Raw genomic sequence first — 22,478 nt, 5'->3', positions numbered from 1 at the left:
TCTAGGCTCTTTCATTATCATCCTCATCTTGATATAGTTCCATGAATATTAAATGAGATTATTTCTGCTCTTCAGGAAATTTCTGCACCACTGGTTTTGTAGCTGTTTGATAAAACTGTTGACTAAAAGCTATGTCTATGCAACCTTCCAAGAATAGTATATCAAGCAACTGGACACAGAGTGCTGCCTCCACTTCAGGACTTAACATGCTGATCCAGCTGTACTTCAGAAAAATAATATTAATCATATGTTTTGTGTACATATGACAAAACTGTCAAAGTGACACAGAATACTGACTTGAAGATAGCCTTTTTGTTTCTCTATATCTGGGCTGATGAATTAATATTCATTTGTATTTTAACCCTGCAGAATTTTCCTTAGTTAAAAACACTTTCCTAGCTGGTCATTTCTTCATAAGATAGCAAATTTAAATCTCTTCTCGATCAGCTTTTTAAAAAATATGTACTATTATCTGAGGAAGTTTTTTACTGCTTTATGTTTTTGTGTGTTATGAGGCCATGATGATTACATTTGTGGTTCCAAAATAATTTTTTTAAATATTAATAGCCCATATACAAAGATAATGGATTGCACATAGACAAAGAAATAAACTTCAGATTTGTGATTTTTGTTTCTAATCTTGATACAGATTTACACTATTTATAAATACATATTTATTGCCTGAAAATATTTGTGAATGGAATATTGTTTTTTTCCAGACGTAACTGCCATTAAATACTAAGGAGTTCTGTAGTTTTAAACACTACTCCTATTACATTTTATATGTGTAAATAAAACTGCTTAGTATTATACAGACATTTTTATTAAAATTGTTAAATGTTTAAAGGGTTTCCCAGTGTTTGAGTTTAAAAAAAGACTTTCTGAAAAAATCCACTCTTTGTTCATTTTCAAACCTAACGATTATATGTATTTTATATGTGTGTGTATGTGTACACACGTATAATATATACAGAAACCTCAATATATAATTGTATAGATTTAAAAAGTTTTATTTTTTACATCTATGATAGTTTTTGAGGTGCCTATTATAAAGTGTTACTTACAGAAGTATGCTGTTTTTAAAGTAAATGTCTTTTAGTGTGATTTATTAAGTTGTAGTCACCATAGTGATAGCCCATAAGTAATTGCTGGCAAAATGTATTTTATAATAGTAGAAAACATATAGTCAGTGAAGTAAATATTTTAAAGGAAACATTATATAGATTTGATAAATCTTGTTTATAATTAAGAGTTTCTTATGGAAAAGAGATTCAGAATGATAACCTCTGTTTTAGAGAACAAATAAGTGACTTATTTTTTTAAAGCTAGATGACTTTGAAATGCTATACTGTCCTGCTTGTACAACATGGTTTGGGGTGAAGGGGAAGAAAGCATTAAAAAATCTATATTGCTAGTAAATTGTAATAAGTTCGATTAAAACTTTTATTTCATATGAAAAACTTGCTAATTTAATATTACCTCCTTTGATAATAATACTTGTCTTTTCTACCTCTCCTTTCTGAAGCATTTTTATTTTAACACATTCTTCTTTGTAACAGCTTTCCAGAGAGCTTTAGTGAAGAATCATAGAATGCTTTAATAGAAGCTATTTAAATGTCAAACGGGAATTTATAGTCTTATCTGGTGAAATCTCTTGATCATTGCATTATTGCAGTACTTTCTTCAGACAAGTTTGGAATATTTTGGCTTCCTAGAAATAGTTGTTAGAAAACTCATGAAGATATTTTACTAAGTTAGGTAATTGAAATCTGTTAACAGTAATCATCACATACCTAATTTCAGAAAAAGCAGTTTATAATTAAGGAAGAAAACTAATAAGTACTTCTAGATATTTTAAATGCTGATATTTTTGTAACTTTCTTGTAAATTCTCTTATTCAGAAATCATTGAGATTAAAATTCAGGACTTTTTTTCCCCCTCTCAAACAAAAACTACAGATCAACCATCAAGAAACATCTAGAATACCAGAGCGATACCTGAACTTTTCTTAACCAGTTGTTTTGTATTGCTAACATAACATCTTATGTCTTAACTCTTTTTAAGATGATTTATGGCTAGGATTACTATATGTTGAATTTACAGAATTGACCTAGTCATGAAAATGACTTTACCTGTTTATCTTTTACACTTTTTTTGTTATTGTTGTTTGTTTTTGTTTTTTGAGATGGAATCTCACTCTGTCACCCAGGCTGGAGTGCAGTGGAGTGATCTTGGCTCACTGCAACCTCTGCCTCCTGGGTTCAAGCTCTTCTGTCACAGCTCCTGAGTAGCTGGGACTACAGGTGTGCGCCACCATGCCATGCTAATTTTTTTGTAGTTTTAGTAGAAACAAGGTTTCACCATATGGGCCAGGCTGGTCTCGAACTCCTGTCTTCATGATCTACCTTCCTCAGCCTCCCCAAGTGTTGAGATTACAAGCATGAGCCACTGCACCTAGCCCTTTTGCATGTTTTCTAATGCATATTTGGATTATCCATTGAAAGTAGTACTTTTCAGAAGCTTACACTCTTGAGGCAGAAAACCAAAATTGAAAATCAAACATGATTTATCAGTAGTTTGGCATTAATATAGATAAATGAAGTTCTGTTATCTACTTTAATCAGTTTATCACCTTTGTAAGTTGCATTTTGGAGATTTTTTTAAAAAAAGATTCTTTTTTCTTGTCCATTTTACTGCTGGATGTGAGCTGCTCAAGCGTACCCTACCTACATGCCTTTCAATAAAAGAAATTTATAGCACACACGTTGTTCAGAAAATAATCCAGTAGTTGCATAAAACAGATACTTTTCCCAAAAGAAAACCAGAACTATGTGGAAAACAACCATATTCTTTCTCAGCAATAAACGAAGTTTCCTTAGATTGATTTGCATTTCTGCCATGTATATATAATGTGGCTTGCTTAATCGGGTTGTTACCAGAAATCTCGGCTTCTGCCTTTTTTTTTTTTTTTTTTTTTTTTTTTTGAGACGGAGTCTCGCTCTGTCTCCCAGGCTGGAGTGCAGTGGCGCAATCTCGGCTCACTGCAAGCTCCGCTTCCCCGGTTCACGCCATTCTCCTGCCTCAGCCTCTCCGAGTAGCTGGCACTACAGGCACCCGCCACCACGCCCGGCTAGTTTTTTGTATTTTTAGTAGAGACGGAGTTTCACCGTGGTCTCGATCTCCTGACCTCGTGATCCGCCCGCCTCGGCCTCCCAAAGTGCTGGGATTACAAGCGTGAGCCACCGGGCGCGGCTTTTTTTTTTTTTTTTTTCTGGGACAGAGTTTTACTCTTGTTGCCTAGGCTGGAGTGCAGTGGCGCAATCTCGGCTCACTGCAACCACTGCCTCCTAGGTTCAAACGATTCTCCTGCCTCAGCCTCCTGAGTAGCTGGGATTACAGGCCACCCCACTAGGCTAATTTTTTGTATTTTTAGTAGAGAAGGGGTTTTGCCATGTTAGGCAGGCTGGTTTCAAACTCCTGACCTCAGGTCAACCCATGTTGACCTCCTAAAGTGCTGGGATTATAGGTGTGAGCAACCGCACCCAGCATGCTTCTGTATTTTAATATAAACCTTGGCTGCTTTTCCAAAGTAATGAATTGCAAACTACGACGTTCGAAATACTAGTATATATCAACTTAAGTTTATGATTACATAACAGTGTAAAGTGTCTGTTCCTCCTAAATATTTGAGCCTTTTTGTTAGCCATTAAGTTACTGTGACATATTTTTATTTAAGACATGTTCTAATTAGCTTCTCCTAAAAGATAAATATGGATAAGATGTGAACTTGTCCTTTACACTCCATATCCACAAGGCTTTTACCATCTAATATAGGGACATACATGGAAATAAATAACAAAAAGAGTACTGTTACAGTTTGCGTTCAACAGTCGTCCAGGCACCGTGGCTCACGCCTGTAACCCCAGCATTTTGGGAGGCTGAGGCAGGCCAAAGTCACCTGTGGTCAGGAGTTTGAGACCAGCTTAGCCAACGTAGCAAAATCCCTTCTCATAAAAGTACAAAAATTAGCCAGGCATAGTGGTGCATGCCTGTAGTCCCAGCTATTTTGGGGAGGCTGAGGCATACAGGAAAATCAGTTGAACCTGGGAGGCAGAGGTTGCAGTGAGCTGAGACCGCACCACTGCACCCCAGCCTAGGTGACAGAGCAAGACTCCATCTCAAAAAAAATTAAAAAAAAAAGTATTAAGTCATCTACATTCACACTTCATAACATAAATGTTTGGGGACCTCAAGTTATTTGTCATAACTAAGGCATTGGCTGAGTAAACAGGTAACTGGAGAAGGGATCTGATAGTACAAAACTCCTGAGTCATGTTAAGACTTTCTGACTGTTCTTGTAGTTAGTAACAGACCTATTGACTGGTTTTATACAAAGGAATCAATAAATTTGCAAAATCTTTGTTTTGTCACACTCCCATTTGTTTCAATGCTCCATTTGTTCTTTACATGTATCCCAGGGGAATATATCAAGACTAAAAGTCCAGGGAGGAAATGCTTTGTACTTGGAATTTTCATTTTGTGGAATGCAAGTAAAGGCACACATTTCAGAAACATTTTAAGGAATAAAGTTCACAGATCCCATTATCTTCCTGGTGGTGAAGTGTCCTTTTAACATGACAAAATCCAGAAAGGACAGAGCAGAAGATATAGGGACATCTAAGTGATTTTAATTGATGTAGAAAGGAACAGATGGATATGTGAATCTCAAATTTAGAAATGCAAGTTAGTGAATCTACAAGTGAGGAGAGTACAAGTCCACGTTGTGGCATCACATAAAGGGTAGAGAAAACGAGCTAAAAGAGCAGGAAGAGTAAAAATTTTGAAAACCATGTCTAGATTATTCTGAAAAGATAGAAAAAGAGATCTCTTTGGGTTAGTGCAAGGTTGCTGTGATGTTAACCTGAGCAGCTTCAGTGAAATAATGTACTTACACCTAGAACTCAAAGATACTTCCCTGTGGATTAATTTTTTAGATTTTACATTTATATTCATAATCCATTTTGAGTTAATTTTTTCTATAAATTGTAAGGTATACAGCAATATTGTTGTGTTGTTTTTACATTTTGTGTCTAAGCTCCAGGACCATTTGTTTCTAACTCTAAAAGGTATCAGTAGAGTGAATTTGTGTTGGTTGACTTTTGTGCTTTCTAGGCTGTTAATTTTTATATCTGTTCATCTTTGTGCCAGTGCTTCACTGTCTTCATTACTGTGGTTATATAATAGGTCTTAATATTGGACAAAGCAATTCTTCTTTATTCTTTCTAAATATTGTTTTACCTATTGTAGACTTTTTGCCTTTCCATATAAATTTTAGAATAAGCTTGTCTAGGGCTACAGAAAACCTTATTGTAATTTTGATATGTTGTGCTAACTATATAAACAACACTATTCTAATATCTAGAATACATATCTACATAAATATGCTTGCAATATAATTAATAGGTTAATAAAATTATGAAAATTGGCATCTTTAATATGTTGAGTATCCCAGTCCAAATGGTATTTCTCTCCATTTAAGTCCTTGTTGATTTTTTTCATTAGCTTTTATAATGATCAGTATGCAGATACTGTACAGATCTTATACCTACAGATTATTTTTTGAATTGATAATATTTTACGTATATATGGGGGTACATGTGATATGTTGTTACATATATAGAATGTGTAATTATTAAATCAGGACATTTTGAGTGTCCATTACTTTGAGGACATACCATATCTATGAGTTGGGGAAAATTCAAGTCCTCTTCTGCTTCTCCCTTGAAATATACATTGTTATTAACTACAGTCATTCATCTGTAGTGCTGTTGAATGATAAAACCTTTTATGTAACTGTGTGTTTGTACTCATTAACCTACTTGTCTTCATCAGCTCCCTCCCAGCCAGGTATCCCTCTCAGCCTCTGGTAACTATCATTCTACTCTCTACTTTATGAAATCATTTTTTTAGCACCCACATATGAATGAGAGCATGCAATGTTTACCTTTGTACAGTTAGGTTGTTTCACGTGACATAATATAGTTGGGCCAGGTTCAGTGGCTCATACCTGTAATCCCAGCAGTTTGGGAGCCAAGACAGGTGGATTACTTGAGCCCAGGAATTTGAGATCATCCTGGACAACCTGGTGAAATTTCACCTCTGCAAACAATACAAAAATTAGCTGGGTGTAATGGCACATGCCTGTATTGCCACCTACCCGGGAGGCAGAAGTTGAAGGATCTCTTGAGCCTGGAAGGTCAAGGATGCAGTGAGCCTTGATTGTGCCACTGCCGCTAGGCTGGGAGACAGGGCAAGATTCTGTCTCAAAAAAAGTAAACTAATGAACTCCACTTCCATTCATTTTCTCCAAATGACATTATTTAACTTTTATGATTTTTTTAATCTCATTATGGTTTTGATTTGAATATTCTCATGCTTAGAGATGTTGAGCAGTTTTATATGCCTTTTGGCAGTCTGTATCTCTTTTTGAGAATTAGCCTGTCATGTAATTTGCCCACCTTCTAATGGGATTGTTTTTATAAATGAGTTGTATAAGCTTGTATTTTCTGGATATGATTTGTCTCGTCAGACGAATGGTTTGCAAATGTTTTTTCCCTTTCTGTGGGTTGTCTGTTCACTGCAGTGATTGTTTCCTTAGCTGTGCAGAAGCTTTTTAGTTTAATGTAGTGCCATTTGTTTATTTTTGTTTTTGTTGGCTGTGCTTTTGAGCTCTTAGCCATAAAATCTTAGCCTAGGTCAGTGTTCTGTAGTGTTTTCCCCGTGTTTCTTCTAGTAGTAGTATACTTTTGGGTCTTTAAGTCTTTGATCCATCTGGACGTTATTTTACTTTATTTTATTTTATTTTATGTTTTTTGAGATGGAGTCTTGCTCTGTCACCCAGGCTGGAGTACAGTGGCACCATTGTGGCTCACTGCAATCTCCACCTCCCGGGTTCAAGCAATTGTCCTTCCTCTGCTTCCCGTGCTGCTGGAACTACCGGCACCTGCCACCACACCTGGCTAATTTTTGTATTTTTAGTAGAGACAGAGTTTCATCATGTTGGCCAGGCTGGTCTCGAACTGCTGTTCGAGTGATCCGCCCATTTCAGCCTTCCAGGGTGCTAGGATTACACTCTGTGCCCAGCCTGGAAGTGACTTTTTTAATTCAGTAAGTAAAGGGGTCTAGTTTCATTCTATTGCATGTGGATCTTCAATTTCTCCCACCACCATTTACTAAAGTTAGTGTCCTTTTTCAAATGTATTTTCTTTTCACCTTTGTTTAAAAAAAAAGTCACTTGGCCATAAATATCTGGATTTATTCTTGGGTTATCCAACTTGCTTCCAGTCATATATGTGTCTTTTTATATCAATAGTATGCTCGTTTGGCTATTGTAGCCCTGTAATATATTTTTATGTCAGGTAGTATGATGTCTCTTTTTGCTGTGGATTGCTTTGGCTATTTAGCCAGTTTTGTTGCTAGTTCCACTTGAATTTTAGGATTGTTTTATCTATGTCTGTGAAAACTGACATTGATATTTCAGTGGGGATTGGATTGAATCTGTAGATTGAGCAGAATGTTCAGTTTAATGACATTAATTCCTTGGATCCGTGAGTATGGGATGCAATTCGATGCAATTCATCAGGGATAATAGTGTGTAGTTTTCTTGTTGTGTGTCTTCTGGTTTGGGCCGGTATGTTCAATTTAATGACATTAATTCCTCTGAGCCAAGAGCAGGGGATACATTTGTCAAGGTTAATGGTATATAGATTTTTGTTGTGTGTTTTCTGGTTTTGGTATCAGATAAAGCTGGTCTCATAGAATGCGTTAAGGGTAATTCCTTCCTACTCAGTGTTTTGAAATAGGAAGATTGCTATTAATTCTTTGTTACATGTTTGGTAGAATTCAGTGATGAACCCATTTAGTCTTGGGCTTTTGTTTGTTGGGATACTTGCGAATACTGAATGAATGTCACTACTTTTTATTCTTCAGGGTTTTTTTTATTTATTCTTGATTCTTTTTTTTTTTTTTTTTTTTTTTTTGAGATGGAATCTCACTCTGTCACCTAGGCTGGAGTACAGTGTCACAATATCAGCTCACTAGAACCTCCGCCTCCCAGGTTCAAGCAGTTCCCTGCCTCTGTCTCCCTAGTAGCTGGGTTACAGGTGCCCAGCTAATTTTTGTATTTTTAGTAGAAACAGGGTTTCACCGTCTTGGCCAGGATGATCTTGAACTCCTGACCTCATGATCCACCTGCCTCAGCCTCCCAAAGTACTGGGATTTACAAGCATGAGTCACCACGCCCCGCTATTGTTGATTCATCATAGGTAGTTTGTATGTTTCGAAAAATCCATCCATTCTAAATTTTTGCAGTTTATACTTGTTCATAATAATCTCATGATCTTTTCAATTTCTCTAGTATCAGATGTAATGTTTCCTTTTTTACTTCTAATTTTATTTGGTCTTCTTGCTGCTTTCCTTGGTTAGCTTAGCTAGTAGTTTATCAGTTTTGTCTTTTCAAGAACGAACTTTGTGTTGATTGATCCTTTGTATTCTTTTTTAGTCTCTTTTTCTGTTAGTTTTGCTGTCATCTTTATTTCTTCTGCTATTTTTGGGTTGGTTTGTTGTTGTTTTTCTAATAGGTGCATCATTAGATTGCATAGTTGAGATCTTTGTACTATTTTGATGTAAGCACTTATTGTTATACATTTCTCTTTTTTAACTGCTTTTGTTATATTAAACAGATTTTCGCATTTCCATTTTCATTTATTTAAATAATTTTTTAAATCTTTATTTCTTCATTGACCAGTGGTTGTTAAAGAGAATGTTATTTAATTGCCATGTATGTATAGTTTCCACACTTCCTATTGGTATTAATTTCTAGTTTTTTGTGGAGGGTTTTTGTTGCTATTGTGTGGTTTTATGGTTTTTTGGGTTTTTTTTTTTTTTTTCAATTTTTTAAATTGAGTTAGCATCTCACTTATGAGGCTGGTCTTGAACTCCTGGGCTCAAGCGATTATGTCACTTCAGCTTCCCAAAGTGCTGGCATTACAGGTGTGACCCACCATGCCCAGCCTTTTTAATTTTTTTTTTTTTTTTTTTTGAGACAGTGTCTTGCTCTGGACTGAGTGGGGTATTCATGGCTCACTGCAGCCTTGACCGCTGGTCTCAAGCAGTCCTCCCACCTCAGCTCCATGAGCAGCTGTGACTACAGGCACAAGTCACCATGCCTAGCTGATTTAAATTTTTAATAGAGACAAGGTCTAGCTATGTTGCTCATACTGGTCTGGAACTCTGGAGCTTACACAGTCCTCCTGCCTTGGACTCCCAAAGTGTTGAGATTACAGGCATGAGTGACTGAGCTCAATCTTAATTTCTTGTTCTATTCCACTGTGGTCCTAGAATATACTTGATGTGATTTTGGCTCTCTAAAACTTTTTCAGAAGTGTTTTTGGCCCAACATGGTCTATCCTAGAGGATCTTTCATGTGCTGATGAGAAAAGAGTATGCACTCTGCAATTTTGGGGTAAAACATTCTGCAAGTTTCTGTTAGGTACCTTTAGTTCAATGTCTAATCTTAAGTCCAATGTTTTATTGTTGATTTTCTGGCTAGATGATTGGTCTAATGCAAGTAGGGATTGAAGTTGCCCACTCTTCTTGCGTTGAAATATCTCTCCTTAGGTCAATTAATATTTGCTTTATGAACCTGGGTGATCTAGTACTGTTTGCATGTATATGGAACTGTTAATTTCTTCTTGCTGGATCGATCCCTTTATCATCATATAATGTATATAATGATCTTTGTCTTTTTTTTTTTTATTTTCCTACCTGTGGCTTAAAGTATGGCTACTCCTGCTTAATTCTGGCTTCTGTATGCTATTTTCCCTCCACTGCTTTCAGTCTATGTGCTGACTTTTCAGGTATAGTGAGTTTCCCGTAGAGAGCATATAAGTGGATCATATGTTTTAATGCATAGAGTTTATATATTTTATAAAGTGTGGAATTTAATCCACTTATATTTAAGGTTATTGATATGTTGGTATGTGAGGTTCTGTACCTGTCATACTCTTTGTTTTCTGATTTTGTATATTCCTATTTCTTTTTCTCTTATTATTATTGTGGTTTGGCAGTTATCTGTAGTGGTACCATTTGAGTCCTTTCCTATTTGTATGTTTTCTTATAATTGAGTTTTATACCTTGATGTGTTTTTATGATGACAAATATTGCTCTTTCATTTTCAGATTTAGAACTCCCTTGAGCAATTCTGGTAGGGTTCATCTAGTGGTGATAAATTCCCTCAGTGTTTGCTTATCTGGGGAAGACTATTTCTCCTGCATTTATGAAGGAAAATTGAATTGGATATAGCATTCTGGGTTGACAGGTGTTTTCTTTCATTACTTTGGTTATATCGTCTTATTCTAACCTTTCCTGCAAGGTTTCTGCTGAGCAGTCTGTTCATCTACTGGGATTTCTTTTATGGATAATGAGTCACTTTTCTCTTGATGTTCTTAGAATTTTCTCTTTGTCATTGACTTTAGACACTTTTACTATAATGTGCCATGGAGAAGATTTTTTTTGCGTCGCATCTGAGGGGATCGTGGGATCTCCTGTATCTGGATATGTAAATCTCTTGATAGACTTGGGAAGTTTCATTTATTATTTTGCTAAACAGGTTGTGAACCTTTTGTTATCTTTTCATATGCTGAGATACCAGTAATTTACGTATTTGGTCACTTTGTGGTGTCCTATATATTGTAAAGATTTTGTTAATTATTTTTCATTCTTTTAAAAATATTTGGTTTGTTAATTTCAAAAGACTGGTTTTCAAGTTCTGAGGTTTTTTTCTTCTGCTTGATCTAGCCAATTCTTGCTGCTTCCAAACCTACTGTGTACTTCATTCAGAGAATTCTTCAGTTCCAGAATTGATTTAGTTCTTTTTAATGACGTGTCTTTTTGGTATACTTCTCATTCATGTACTGATTTGTTTCTGGTTTTGATATTTTAAACATTTGTTTTAAAATGTTCTTCTTTCTGAGCTTCTTTACAATTACTACTGTCTTTTTCTGCCGTTTTGTATATATATTTTTTATTTGGATCTATTTCTGGAGAATTATTACGTCCTTTGGAAGTGTCATATTAACTTGCTTTTTCATGTGTCCTTTCATTGATATCTGCATAACTGGTGTATCAGTCACTTCAATTTTCTTAATTCCCTTTCATAGAGAAGGACATATTTCTGAGGATGAATCTGTGGCATTGGTTGGGTAAGGTACTTTGGCTTTGATTCTGGGTTCATGCAGTAGGATAGTCTCTGTACGATTTCTTTGGTTGTAAAGAGCATCAGTGGTATCTGAGACTTTTTGACTGGTTCCGTGGATGCAGTTAGTATTAGAGGCTGTAGTGCAGTTTTACCTGGGACTGGGATGCCAGACTGGCCCATCTTTAGGCCCTAGTGGTGGCAGCAGTGCACTCAACAATTGTATCTTTCGGCTTCAGTGTGACCTGCAGTGGCACCAGTGTTAGTGTGTCCAAGCGAGCCAATACTTGGGCCCCCAGGTGACTTATTCTGATGCTGATAGTGGCAGCTGTGAACTCCGTGTGTAGGTAGGTTCTTGGGCCTCTGGACACCTGATGTGGCATGGATGATGGTGCTGGCAGTGACAGTGGAAGGATGCCTCAAGCAGTGTGTGTATCAGGCTGCAGTGAGCTCATCAGGCCAGTCTCCAGGCCTACGTCTGATACATACATACAGGTATCAGCTGTGGTTATAGCAATCAGTTGGATAAGACCCAGCCTGAATCCCCCACAAGGAGTGTTCAGGGGTCAACATTGGTGGACTGAGCAGGGTCACACCCAAGATCCAGACTTTCCTCTGGCATAGATAGGGGATTACACCTGCTCAGGCTGGGTTTTCCTCAGGGCTGATAGTGTGTACATGTGCTGGGCCTGGAAAGCAGGGGTTGGGGGATTCTCAGGCCACTGGCAGAATGCTTAGGTGAATGGTGGCAGCATTCATGCCACTGCCCTGCCACTAGACAGGCGATACTGGTTTCAGTGATAGCAGCTTAGGCTCACATGTTGGAAGCACATGTGCTACTCATGCCTCAGCTCTGGTAGTGCTCACAACTGCGTCTTGGGGACAGCAGCCATCCTTTCTATTACACCTCAGCCCCAGCACTACTGGGCTCCAGAACAGTAGGGAGTCTGTTGGGGGCATGGCTCTAGAATGGAACTTTCTTTGCATCTTGGACATACCTTTGTCCCAAGTAGCCCATGGTTGGTTATACCTAAATTCCAGAGTCAGCAGCACATGCATTCCTTGCACCTCAGCCCTGATTCCTCTGGGCTTCAAAGATGGTCCCCACTCTGTTTGGGGTGACGTTCCAAAGAGTGTGCCTTGCTGTAACTGCTTAGGTCTCAGGGAATGTGAGGGATCCTGCACAGGCTATATGCTTAAGGCAGTACCATCACACCATCTTTCTGCAGCTCCCTATGTTACTTTCAGGGCCCACTGAGTGGGGTTAGCTCTCCAGTGGCTAGGATTACAGGGATACCTGGTATGAATATGGATCCCTGAAGATCACTGACCCCTGACCTTTTTGGAAAGTCAGCACCCAGCCCATCCTGGCCAAGCAGGCTGCCTCACCTAATTCTTCCTTGCTTTAGGTATCACCTCTTTTCCAGTACTCTTTGTTGGATGATTTAGTTCATGCATGATTACTCACTTTGGTTCTTCTATTGGAGAAAGCAAATGCCCCTAGTCAGCCATCATGAAGGCTTCTTCATTTCTTTTTGAAAGATGTAAGTGGTATTGGGTTTTTAATTTGTATCTCTACATGTTCCTCTTAAGTCTACAGAATAATGATTGACTTTTTTCTGTTTATTTAATATCCTCTGATCATGCAGAACTCATTCATTAGTTCAAAAAAGATTTTTGTAAATGGTTTACATTTTCCATGTGTACAGTCTGCAAGAAAGAAAGGTGTTATTTCCTCCCTTTCTACATGTTGTTCATGTGTTTATTTTTCTTACTTTATCACAGCAGTTAGAATTCCCAGTATTGTGTTAAATAAGAATGATGAAAATGGACACTCTTGCTTTCTATTTTATCCAATCTTTTTTAAAAAAGATTTTCTTAGTAGTACGATATTAGCTGTAGTTTTATAAGGAAATCCTCTTTATTAAGAATAATTGTATTCTTAGTTTCCTAGCAGGGTTTGCCATTGAGTGTTGAAAGTTTCAAGTGCTCTCATTTTTCTGCATCTGTTGATAACAACCATATGACTTTTCATTAGATTACATTAACTGATTTTCAAGGGTTGAAGTAACTTTATGTAGATGAACCTTATCCCAACTGTTTGTGTTGCATGCATATTTAATTTTGTATTTGCTGAGCTTAGTTTGTGAAAATGTTGTTGATTATTATACGTGTGTACCTGAGTACTCTTGGTGTTTTCTGTGTTTATATTGTCTTTTTCTAGTTTTGTGTTCGTGTAAGAATGGCCTTATTTTGAATTGAGAAGTGTTCTGCCTGGTTTCTGAAGACATTGTGTAAACTTGACGTTAATTCCTAAAATATTTGGCTGAATTATCTAGTGATGCCATAATATTCTGGGTCTTCTTTTTTGGATTTTTAAAGTAAAAATTCAATTTCTTTAGTTGTCACAGACTATTCAGATTTTCTCTTATATCTTCATTGACTTGCCAGATTGTGAGTTTTGAAGAATTGTTTCTTTTAAGTTACAGAATTCTTCATGGTATTTTTATTATAGCTTCAGTAGTATAGTATCTGCAGTAATGTATTTTATTCCTTATTGATATCTTGTGATTTCACTCACCAGGTTTTTTAAAGCAAAATTTTCTTTTATTTATTTATTCTACTGTTTTTCCCCACATTTAATTGATTTTTCTTCCACCTCTCACCCACAGCCCACCTTGGGTTTGTTTTGCTCTTCATTCTTTAGTTACTTTATATAGTTACTTCAGTTAATTTAAACTATTTTGAACCAGGCACAATACCTCATGCCTGTAAACCCAGCACTTTGTGAGTCCAAGGCAGGAGGATTGCTTGAGCCCAGGAGTTCAAGACCAGCCTGGACAATATAATGAGATCTCAACTCTACAAAAAATTAAAACATTAGACAGGCATGATGCTGGATGCCTATAGTTGCAGCTTCTCAGGAAACTGAGGCAGTAGGCTTGCTTGAGCCTGCAATGAGCTGTAATTGTGCTACTGTCCTCCAGCCTGGGCAACAGAGTAGGACCTTGTCTCAAATAATAATAATTCTCTCTTTCTATACATGCATTTAGTGAAATAACTCCCTTTTCACAGCTAATACCCTGCATATTTTGATATGTTGTATTTTAATTTTTATTCAGTTTTATGTATTTTAAAAATTTCCCTTAGGATTTTCTCTTAGATCAATGTATTATTTAGAACTGTTTAATTCCCAAGTGATGGAGAGTGAGGAGGCTTTATTTTTGTATAATACCGATTTCCACTTTGGTTTGACTTTGCTCAGAAAATACACTGTATTATTTCAGTTCTTTTAAATTTGTTGATGTTTGACTTATGTCTTAGTGTTGATGTTTGAGTTACTTACTACCTGTGCTGCACACTCCACAGGGCCACTGGGTGCTGGGGACAAGTGGGAGTGCCCCCCTTCCACTTCCAAGTTGATGGGGTGGGAGTTTCCCCAGTGCAGCTGCAGCCACCCAAGTCATTGCTGTGGACCTGGGCCTCGTGCTCTTCAGACCTCCCACAGCTGCAGAGCCAGGCATCTCTGCATTCTCAGGGGCCCAGGAAGGATCCCTCCCCCACAGGCTTTGCCATGTCTGCTCCTGCTGCCTGGCCTCTCCCAGCTCTCAGTACCCATTCTGATCTCAGAGCAAGGTTGGGGCCAAGACTTGGCATTGTGTCAGCCTGGCCAGCTGTGCTCATGCTCAAGGCAGCACTGACATGCCAGCCTTCCACCTTCTTTGCCCACTCTGAACTTTGGGCACTGATGAGCATAAGAGGGAAGCTGATGGGGGACTGAGGGCAGCTGGCACTGACCTGCAGGTGTCCCTTGATAGAAACATCCTGGGTGCCATGAAAGGCAGCAGGAGGCAGACAGGTTCCTGAGTGGAAGGGGTTGGGTCCCTGGTCAGGCCCCACCTTCAGGCCAGGGAGGACCTGAAGGATGGGAACTGGCCTGCCAGTCCTGCAAACCCCAATGTGAACTTGTGGTGCCTTTTCCAGGCCTCCCCATGGCCACCCATGGACCAATCGGCATTCACTTCCTCTCTTCTGCGGCCCATAAAAGCCCTGGGTTCAGGCAGAGCTGAGCAGACATCAGGTGACCAGCTGCAGAAAGGAGCTACCCACTCCAGGGCCTCATCTCTGCTGAGAACTGCAGAGATGACCAGAAGACCTACACCCAGAGAGGAGCTTCCCGCTCCAGGGCTATTCTGTCATTCAAAAAAGCTTCTCTTTGTCTTGTTCTTCCATTTGTCCATGTTCCTTATTCTTCCCCGACACAGGAGAAGAACTTGGGAGCTGTTGCATGGTGGGGCTAAAAGTTGTAAAACAAACAGGGCTAACACACACACCTTGCTCACTAACTTGTGAGTGAAGAGAGAAGAGCTGTAGCCCTTCAGAGAGCTCAGACCTAGGAGCTCCTTGAGCCAGGATTGTGAATCTCTCTCCACGGCCTTGTGGTTTCTGGAGTCTCCAAGCTTCCTGGTGCACTGCAGCTGTGGAAGTTGCTTGTGGTGTGCCTGCTTCGACTGCACCCTCACAGAGAGCTGGTGCCTATGCTGGCACCTAGAGCTGCCCACCATTGTGCAGCCGCCAGCGTGCTTAACTATGTACAGTAGCCAGACCCAACACTGGCTTGCTCACAACACCCCTTGCCACTCCACATGTGGCTAGCCCTTGGCAGGCATGGGATCCATGCCAGTAATGTGAGCCAAGTGCAGCCTTCCAGGCTGAGTGGGTGGAGCAAGCCCAGCAGGCCTGAGCAAAACTTGGGCAAAGGCACCACAACCCACAGAGGTTTCTGGCCAGAAAAGCAACACCATAAGGTTCCTGAAACAACAGGTCCCGCAACTCTGTTCACTTTTTTCAGCTTATTTTCTCTTTCATGTTCAGCTAGAATGAACAGAAAGTTCTGTCTTTGTCACTGAAATTTTTCCTCTGTATTATACATTCTACTATAGACCCGATACACTGTCTTTTATTCTAATTCCTATATTTTTTATTTCTGTAGTTAAATTAGGTGTTTTTATTACTTTTTTTTGCTGAAATTTGTTACTCATTTCAAGAGATTTGTAATTGCTTGTTAAAGTATTTACATGATACCTTATTTTAAATTATTGTCAAATCAGCCAGACAGTAATATAGGAAGTTTCAGATGTTGCTTCCCCCACATAAACACAGATTGAAAGCTATATCAAAATTCCTTTTTGAGAAGCTCAGAGTCCTTTAAGCATTTGCAGTACCCTGGATAATCACAAACTGATACCAGCTGCACTGAAATGAATAGGAAGAACAGTATTCTTTTACCTAGTTTAGCTTCTTTTCCGAGTTCCAGCACAGCTCACAGCAAAAAGAGGTGGGTGAAGGAAAAGAAAGTTTCTGGCAGATTCAATGTCCTTGGTCTTTCGGTACACTTTTTGAGGTTCTAGCTTCTGTCTCATCTCCTAGAGAGCACTGAAAGAATTGGCACAATATGGATGCCCAGGGCTGCTAAGGAGAGAGGCGTATTTTTATGGCTAGCATAAGTGTGTAAAATTAGAAAATGATGCATGCCTGAGGTTTCTTACCCAGGAAAGGGAAAAGAGTAGTGTATACCCCCAAAGCATTCCTTTTTGCCAACCAGAAGTTCAGTTTGTGTCTCACTTCACCCATCAGATAGGTATAACGCAATCACAATTGTTTTTAAGAGGAAGATACTACAGGTTTTTTAAAACAACTAACAAAACAATAATGCCTAGGGCAAATAGGAAGAAAGGTCCAGAACTTCTCGTTGGGATGACTTAAAAATATATTTCCTAGTGAAAGCCAGTCAGAAAACAAACGAGACAGAACTGTTTATCCAAATGCACGCACAGAAACACAAAGCTATACAGAACATGAAGAATCAGAAAAATAAGACACAATAAAAAGAACAAAACGTATTTCTAGCAACCAACAATAAAGAAATGGAGATCTATGTATTGCCTGACAATTAAAAATAGTCATTGTAAAAAAGTTTAGTGACATACAAGAGAACACACAGAGATAATTAAATCAGGAAAGTGGTACACAAAAAGAATGACACAAAGATGGTTATGAGGAAAGAAAAAACATTCTGGAACTGAAAAAGACGATAACTGAAATTTTAAAAATTCAATAGAGTGGGCAACAGAATTAATCACACAGAAGAAAGAAATGTGAACTCTTAAAACATAAAATTTGAAATTAGCTACCCAAGAACAAAAGGAATAAAGGATGAAGAGACTAAGCAAAGTGACTGACTCATGAACACCACTTACGTTGCAAGTCAACATAGCACATTATGAGAATTTTAGGTGGAAGGAGAAAGAAAAAACTTTATTTGAAGGAACAATGGCTCAAAACTCCTCATTCTGGGGAAAGAAATGGACCCAGATTCATAATATTCAAAGATACCAAATGAGGTGAACCATAACAAATCAGGTGATACATAACAATGTATCTACACTGAGAGACATTATCATTAAATGGTCCAAAGTCCAAACCAAATAGAAATTTGAAAGCAGCAAGAAAAACGCAATTTGTCACTTGCAGGAAATCTTAATATAACTATCAATAGAATTGTGAGCTGAAACCTCGCAGGCCAGAAGATAATGGAATTATTTATTTAAAGTGTTGGGACAAAAATGCCAACCAATAATGTGAAACCCAGCAAAACTGTCCTGAAATAAAAGAGAAATGAAGATGTTTCAGACAAAAGTTGATGGTATTCATCATCACTGAAGTTACCTTACAAGGAATGCTAAAGGAAGGTAGGCTGAAACCAATGAAGCTAAACAGCAACACTGAAACAACTCCTTGATAAAGGTAAATATATAGGCATATAGAATAATGTTCTAATGTAAATCATAATAATGAAAACACGCCATATAAAAATGTAAAATGTAATAAAAGTGGAGAAAAGGTGAAAGTGTTGATTCAATTATAATTCAGTTATCAGCTTAAGATAGACTTACAAGATGTTTTATGTAAGCCTCTAGAGTAACCACAAAGAAAATACCAATAGTAAATGCAGAAAGAAAAGAGGGAAAAGAATTAACTTTATGTCACTAAACACATACACCAAAAATCAACAAGTACAGAGACAGCCAGAGAAGAGGGTCAAAAGAACTATAAAATAGAAAACAATTAACAAAATAACAATAGAAGTACCTACCTGTGTTTAAAAAAATTAACTGAGCAAAGAACAATTCATAAATTCCTAAAGTTTAGAGCAGTCTTCCTAGCCAGTGTAGGCTCTGATGCTCAAATGCAGCTACATGGTGGAAGAAGATTTATGGACAGAAAAAGAAAGTGACTTAGAGAAAACAGAAGTGACGTACAGAAACAGCTGGATTGGTCACAGCTCAGCATTTGCCTTATTTGAACACAATTTGAACAGTTGGCAACCTTTTATTGGCCAAAACTCAGTGACTGGCACAAGAATAGGCTAACGTCTTAGTTTTATTTAAGTTATAGTTCATGATGGGTTTTTTTTTTCTTTTTTTGGCCAAATGCAGTGGATTTATTTTAATGGGTTTTCAGGTTTTCAGAAAGGGGCCCTTTAGATGGGGCTGTGACACTGGTCAGCCATCTTCACTGTGGAGTCCTAGTCACTGTGATTTTGTTTTGTAGGTCACGAAGATTTATTCAAATTTTCTCCTCTTCCATTCCATTATAATAGGTTACATGGTCTTAAAGTACATCCCTCCTCTAGTACATTGTATTCAAACAGGTTGCGGCTACTTCTCCATTTTCATTAATCTTCATCATCGTATTCCTGTTAGCATAGTCAGGGCATAACATATTAATCTACGCCTAGGGATGGGAAAATACAGGCAGGTAACAAGAAGAGAGAAATCATCCTCCTGTGAGTGGTAGGCACCCAGGCCTGACTTGCATGAAACTGTACCCAACCCTTTGTGTCTTCCAAGAGACATCTGCCATGGACCACACACCACCTGACACCAGAGGCTTGCATCAAAAAGCTCTCAACAGAAACAGGAATGGAACATGAATTCACAGCCTTAGTCTGAACAGCTCTTGCAGCAATTCTTGCCCATGATGCCAATGTGGCTCCCTGCGCTTAAGTTATCACTTCAACTGTATTATTCTCTTCTGCTCTCTCATTCACCTCATAACTTCTGAAGCCTTGCTGTCGGTCACTGCCTTGTGTTTCCTCGAACATTGCTGCAATCTGGTCTTGTGACATTTCAAGCATATCTTGCTGTTGTTCAGGGTAAGAATGCCTATGAAGCCTCAGAGAAACTTCTGCTTTCTTGCCTTTAGTACTCAAACTGAGTTGTTAACAGCAATCCCCCAAAGTGTCCCAACACACCTTATTAATTGGAGGCAAAATGGCAAGGGAAGTGCTAGTATTTTGAATCTAGTTTTTTGTGGCACTGTAAATTGTTCATTTTTTTGAAGTAGATGACCTTGACTGTATTTCTTAAATTTCTCCAGTTCGATGCCAGAAGTTGAAGAAACACTTGGCTCCAGTTGTTCCATAGTTGGGTCATTTTTAACTGGCACCAATGTCCAAATCATACTTTCCTCATCATCTACTTCCCCCTCAAAGAAATTCTTGCTGCTATCCAAATTTCAGTCTGACATTTTCAGCAACTCCCTGGGGAAGGCAAGGACAGCAATGTTAAGGATATGTGGTAGTTTACTTCTCTGAATCCGATTTCTCCTGTTTTCTGTTTTTTGTATTTTTAAAGACAGAGTCATGCTCTGTTACGCAGGCTGGAGTGGTGATCCTGGCTCACTGCAACCTCCGCCTCCCACATTCAAGCAATTTTCCTGCCTCAGCCTCCTGAGCAGCTGGGATTATAGGCGCCTATCACCATGCCTGGCTAATTTTTGTATTTTTAGGAGACACAGGGTTCTACCATATTTGCCAGGCTGGTCTTGAACTCCTGCCTCATGATTCTCCTGCCTCAGACTCCTAAAGTGCTGGGATTACAGCCGTGAGCCACTGCACACAGCCTGGTTTCTCCTTTTATAAGAAAATGTCTCCTACTTCATGTTACCCAGATGAGTCCTGCTTTCTTTTCGTTATCTTTTTCCTCTCCTTCATTTTCTGAAAATGGGATAACTTTATCTGACAATGGGATACTGGTCCATTCGGTGATACATTTTTTTAAAAATTAGGCCAGGCCAAACTGGATAAGGAGTCAGGACCCATCAGTGTGCTGTATTCAGGAAACCCATCTCATGTGCAGAGACACACATAGGCTCAAAATAAAGGGATGGAGAAAGACCTATCAAGCAAATGGAAAACAAAAAAAGGCAGGGGTTGCAATCCTAGTCTCTGACAAAATAGACTTTAAACCAACAAAAATCAGAAGAGACAAAGAAGGCCATTAAATAATGGTAAAGGGATCAATTCAACAAGAAGAGCTAACTATCCTAAATATATATGAACCCAACACAGGAGCACCCAGATTCATAAAGCAAGTCCTGAGTGACCTACAAAGGGACTTAAACTCCCACACAATAATAATGGGAGATTTTAACACCCCACTGTCAACATTACACAGATCAACGAGACACAAAGTTAACAAGGATATCCAGGAATTGAACTCAGCTCTGCACGAAGTGGACCTAATAGACATCTAAGAACTCTCCATCCAAAATCAACAGAATATACATTTTTTTTAGCACCACACCACACCTATTCCAAAATTGACCACATAGTTGGAAGTAAAGCTCTCCTCCGCAAATGTAAAAGAACAGAAATTATAACAAACTGTCTCTCAGACCACAGTGCAATCAAACTAGAACTCAGGATTAAGAAACTCACTCAAAACCGCTCAACTACATAGAAACTGAACAAGCTGCTCCTGAATGACTATTGGGTACATAGTGAAATGAAGGCAGGAACAAAGATGTTCTTTGAAACCAATGAGAACAAAGACACAACATACCAGAATCTCTGGGACACATTCAAAGCAGTGTGTAGAGGGAAATTTATAGCACTGAATGCCCACAACAGAAAGCAGGAAAGATCCAAAATTGACACCCTAACATCACAATTAAAAGAACTAGAAAAGCAGGAGCAAACACATTCAAAAGGTAGCAGAAGGCTAGAAATAACTAAATCACAGCAGAACTAAAGGAAATAGAGACACAAAAAACCCTTCAAAAAATTAATGAATCCAGGAGCTGGTTTTTTGAAAAGATCAACAAAATTGATAGACCACTAGCAAGACTAATAAAGAAGAAAAGAGAGAAGAATCAAATAGATGCAACAAAAAATGAAAAGGGATATCACCACCGATCCCACAGAAATGCAATCTACCATCAGAGAATACTACAAACACCTCTAGGCAAATAAACTAGAAAATCTAGAATAAATGGATAAATTCCTGGACAAATACACCCTCCCAAGACTAAACCAGGAAGAAGTTGAATCTCTGAATAGACCAATAACAGGTTCTGAAATTGTGGCAATAATCAATAGCTTGCCAACCAAAAAGAGTCCAGGACCTGATGGATTCACAGCCGAATTCTACCAGAGGTACAAGGAGGAACTGGTACCATTCCTTCTGAAACTATTCCAATCAATAGAAAAAGAGGGAATCCTCCCTAACACATTTTATGAAGCCAGCATTGTCCTGACACCAAAGCCTGGCAGAGACATAACCAAAAAAGAGAATTTCAGACCAATATTCTTGATGAACATTGATGCAAAAATCCTCAATAAAATACTGGCAAACCGAATCCAGCAGCACATCAAAAAGCTTATACACCATGATCAAGTGGACTTCATCCCTGGGATGCAAGTGCTGGTTCAACATACGCAAAGCAATAAATGTAATCCGGCATATAAACAGAACCAAAGACAAAAACCACATGATTATCTCAATAGATGCAGAAAAGGCCTTTGACAAAATTCAACAACGCTTCATGCTAAAAACTCTCAATAAATTAGGTATTGATGGGACATATCTCAAAATAATAAGAGCTATCTATGACAAACCCACAGCCAATATCCAACTGAATGGGCAAAAACTGGAAGCATTCCCTTTGGAAACTGGCACAAGACCGGGATGCCCTCTCTCACCGCTCGTATTCAACATAGTGCTGGGAGTTCTGGCCAGAGCAATCAGGCAGGAGAAAGGAATAAAGGCTATTCAATTAGGAAAAGAGGAAGTCAAATTGTCCCTGTTTGCAGATGACATGATTGTATATCTAGAAAACCCCATTGTCTCAGCCCAAAATCTCCTTAAGCTGATTAGCA

General features: G+C 38.4%; 1 protein-coding gene and 1 pseudogene across 27 annotated transcripts in view; one reads left to right on the top strand and one right to left on the bottom strand.

The window, feature by feature from the left end:
• Positions 1–18,263, top strand: part of UTY (ubiquitously transcribed tetratricopeptide repeat containing, Y-linked) — a 267,961-nt gene extending 249,698 nt beyond the window's left edge. For 17 of the 27 annotated variants that reach the window (XM_055269651.2, XM_055269639.2, XM_055269655.2 and 14 more), the window contains one exon: positions 6–1,460. In XM_055269651.2, the coding sequence (XP_055125626.1) occupies positions 6–32 (27 nt within the window). In that variant the 3' untranslated portion in view covers positions 33–1,460. Of the gene's footprint in view, positions 1–5; positions 1,461–15,238 lie in introns of those variants that run through there. The other 10 variants (XM_055269645.2, XM_063635468.1, XM_063635466.1 and 7 more) reach the window with 2 other exon arrangements.
• A 712-nt stretch (positions 18,264–18,975) lies between these two features.
• On the bottom strand, positions 18,976–19,846 carry LOC129476778 (developmental pluripotency-associated protein 2-like; annotated as a pseudogene).
• Between the last annotated feature and the right edge of the window lie 2,632 nt (positions 19,847–22,478).

The sequence above is a fragment of the Symphalangus syndactylus genome, chromosome Y (assembly GCF_028878055.3).
Source record: "Symphalangus syndactylus isolate Jambi chromosome Y, NHGRI_mSymSyn1-v2.1_pri, whole genome shotgun sequence".
Taxonomy (NCBI): Eukaryota; Metazoa; Chordata; class Mammalia; order Primates; family Hylobatidae; genus Symphalangus; species Symphalangus syndactylus.
This window is presented reverse-complemented; position numbering and strand designations above follow the sequence as displayed.